The 2,059-nt window shown below is 41.0% G+C and overlaps 1 protein-coding gene across 1 annotated transcript; it reads left to right on the top strand.

The window, feature by feature from the left end:
- The first annotated feature begins 370 nt into the window (after positions 1–370).
- Positions 371–1,850, top strand: LOC103638974 (poly(U)-specific endoribonuclease-B). Its single transcript, XM_008661758.4, has 3 exons — positions 371–967; positions 1,043–1,114; positions 1,206–1,850. Exons 1-3 carry the CDS (start codon positions 371–373, stop codon positions 1,440–1,442), a joined length of 906 nt encoding a protein of 301 aa, XP_008659980.1. The 3' UTR covers positions 1,443–1,850.
- The last annotated feature ends 209 nt before the right edge of the window (positions 1,851–2,059 follow it).

The following is a 2,059-nucleotide window of genomic DNA, read 5'->3' as shown; positions in this document are numbered from 1 at the left end:
GTTGCAGAATGTGATCTGTTAGTGTTAAAGATGCCACTTGTCGACTCTTCCCTCTTTGCTCATCTTTGAATGAGGAAACCAGAATATGAACCAAGTCAAGATAATTGCTCTGAAGTTTTATTTTAACTGTATCAATAGTCTGAAGTTGTGTCGTTCTGTTAGACCACACCAGTTTGAGCTTTATTGCTGCCTTGCTGGTGACAGATCTGACCAAACCAGGTGTAGATACACGGTTGCACCCCATTTGTTTCTTGTAAGACTGTTACTTTTACGTCCACATAAATCAATTGACACTCTAGTTGAATGGTGATAATTGCGTGTTCTAAAGCTTTCTTGTACTATCTAAACTCTGAATTCACGATATTGCATAATGCAGTCTGAAGCATGGAATGGATACAGAAAGCCACCATCAGAACAAAAGTACTCTGAGGATGTCGGTCATATCCACCAAGGACTCAATTTCGAGCCCACCAGGGAGGAGCTGGATAGCTTATCGAAAGCGTGTAGCCGACTTTGGGAGCTCGATATGAACCGTATCGTTCCTGGTAAGGACTACATAATCGACTGTGGCGAGGGGAAGAAAGTTTATCAGAAGGGTGATATGGCATCCGAAAGCTTGTTCAGCTGGCTAGGCGACGATGTGCTAAGAAAACCCACCTACTCACGTTTTTGCGCACTTCTGGATAACTATAACCCCCACCAGGATAAGCACGAAGAAATAGCTTTTGTTGAAGAGATCGCCAGAACATCGCCAATTAAGTACTTGCACCGGTACTTAGTGCAGAAGGGGGTTGTGCCTCAGGACTATGAGGACTTCAAGAAAATGCTGACATCCCTATGGTTTGATTTGTATGGAAGAGGTGGCAACTCTAGCTGCTCTACTGCCTTTGAGCATGTGTTTGTTGGTGAGATCAAAGGACCGGGACAAGGGGAAAGTGAGGTATCAGGCTTCCATAACTGGATTCAGGCAAGTTCTCGTGTTGTTAATGAAATCTAATTTCCTCATTTGAACACTAACAGGTATTCCATGACTAATTTGCAGTTTTACTTGGAAGAAGCCAAGGGAAATGTGGATTACCAAGGTTATATATTTCCAAGGCGCCGTGGTGAATCGGTGATTATATTACTATGTAGCTAAGAATTGATGCAACGCTGCTGTGCATATGAAAAATGTTAGCTAAAATGTTCTACCCTGGTCTTGGCAGCCTGATTCAGAGATACAGCTGCTGATTGTTCAGTTTGAGTGGCATGGCGTGCTGAAATCAGTATCCAACACGTTGATTGGCGTCAGTCCTAAGTTCGAGGTTGCACTCTACACGTTGTGCTTTTTTGTTGGAGGGGAAGATAACCGCGTCGATATTGGCCCATACAGTGTGAACGTCAAGTGCTACCGATTAGGGAATAACAAAATTGGATCAACCTTTCCCATTGCAGAGAACTGATTATCTGGTGCTATGCTTCTACAGTTTTCCAAATCTTCAATTTCTTCGTTTTATAATCAATTACGTGAAGTTAACACTGTACTGTTCATGGTCAGCTGGTTACTTGTGCAAGAAAATGTAACATACTATTCAATTTGTTGCTGCCATCTCCAATCGTATTGCTACTTGCACTACTAAAAAGTTGATGACCGAGACTTTCATGTGTGAACGTGTTTATGTTTGGGTTATGCTGATCTTACTATGTTTCACATTTACCAGAAGATACAGTTAGTGATCGCTTAATGATTTTTCCTGGTCTCACACTTCAGACTTGTTTTGGCCAGCTTGTTTGTTACATCCACAAATAGCTGCATGTCAGGTTACTTTAAAGTTTAAACCTTATAAGTATGAGTATTGGATGAAAGAACCTGTTTTTTTAATAATGTCTTAATCTTTGGTTGACTTTGTAGAGTCTGGGGCCATAAGGCCTTTGAATCTACAGAGAGAATGTCTAATGCCTCTCCACTATCATTTTATCTAAAAATTAGCATCAACCGATATATACTGGAAGAATGCATATAAACTTTATACCCCAATACAAACACCCAATACACACAAGCATCCATGACATTAACACC

The sequence above is a fragment of the Zea mays genome, chromosome 9 (assembly GCF_902167145.1).
Source record: "Zea mays cultivar B73 chromosome 9, Zm-B73-REFERENCE-NAM-5.0, whole genome shotgun sequence".
Classification (NCBI taxonomy): Eukaryota; Viridiplantae; Streptophyta; class Magnoliopsida; order Poales; family Poaceae; genus Zea; species Zea mays.
Note: the sequence above shows the minus strand (reverse complement) of the source record. Positions and strands in the feature narration are given on the sequence as shown.

Excerpts from the sequence above, each read along its gene's own strand:
- LOC103638974 (XM_008661758.4), top strand. The coding sequence starts at position 371 with ATGCAGTCTGAAGCATGGAATGGATACAGAAAGCCACCATCAGAACAA. Across the intron at positions 968-1,042 it reads GCTTCCATAACTGGATTCAG|TTTTACTTGGAAGAAGCCAA; the intron begins GCAAGTTCTCGT and ends ACTAATTTGCAG. Across the intron at positions 1,115-1,205 it reads CAAGGCGCCGTGGTGAATCG|CCTGATTCAGAGATACAGCT; the intron begins GTGATTATATTA and ends TGGTCTTGGCAG.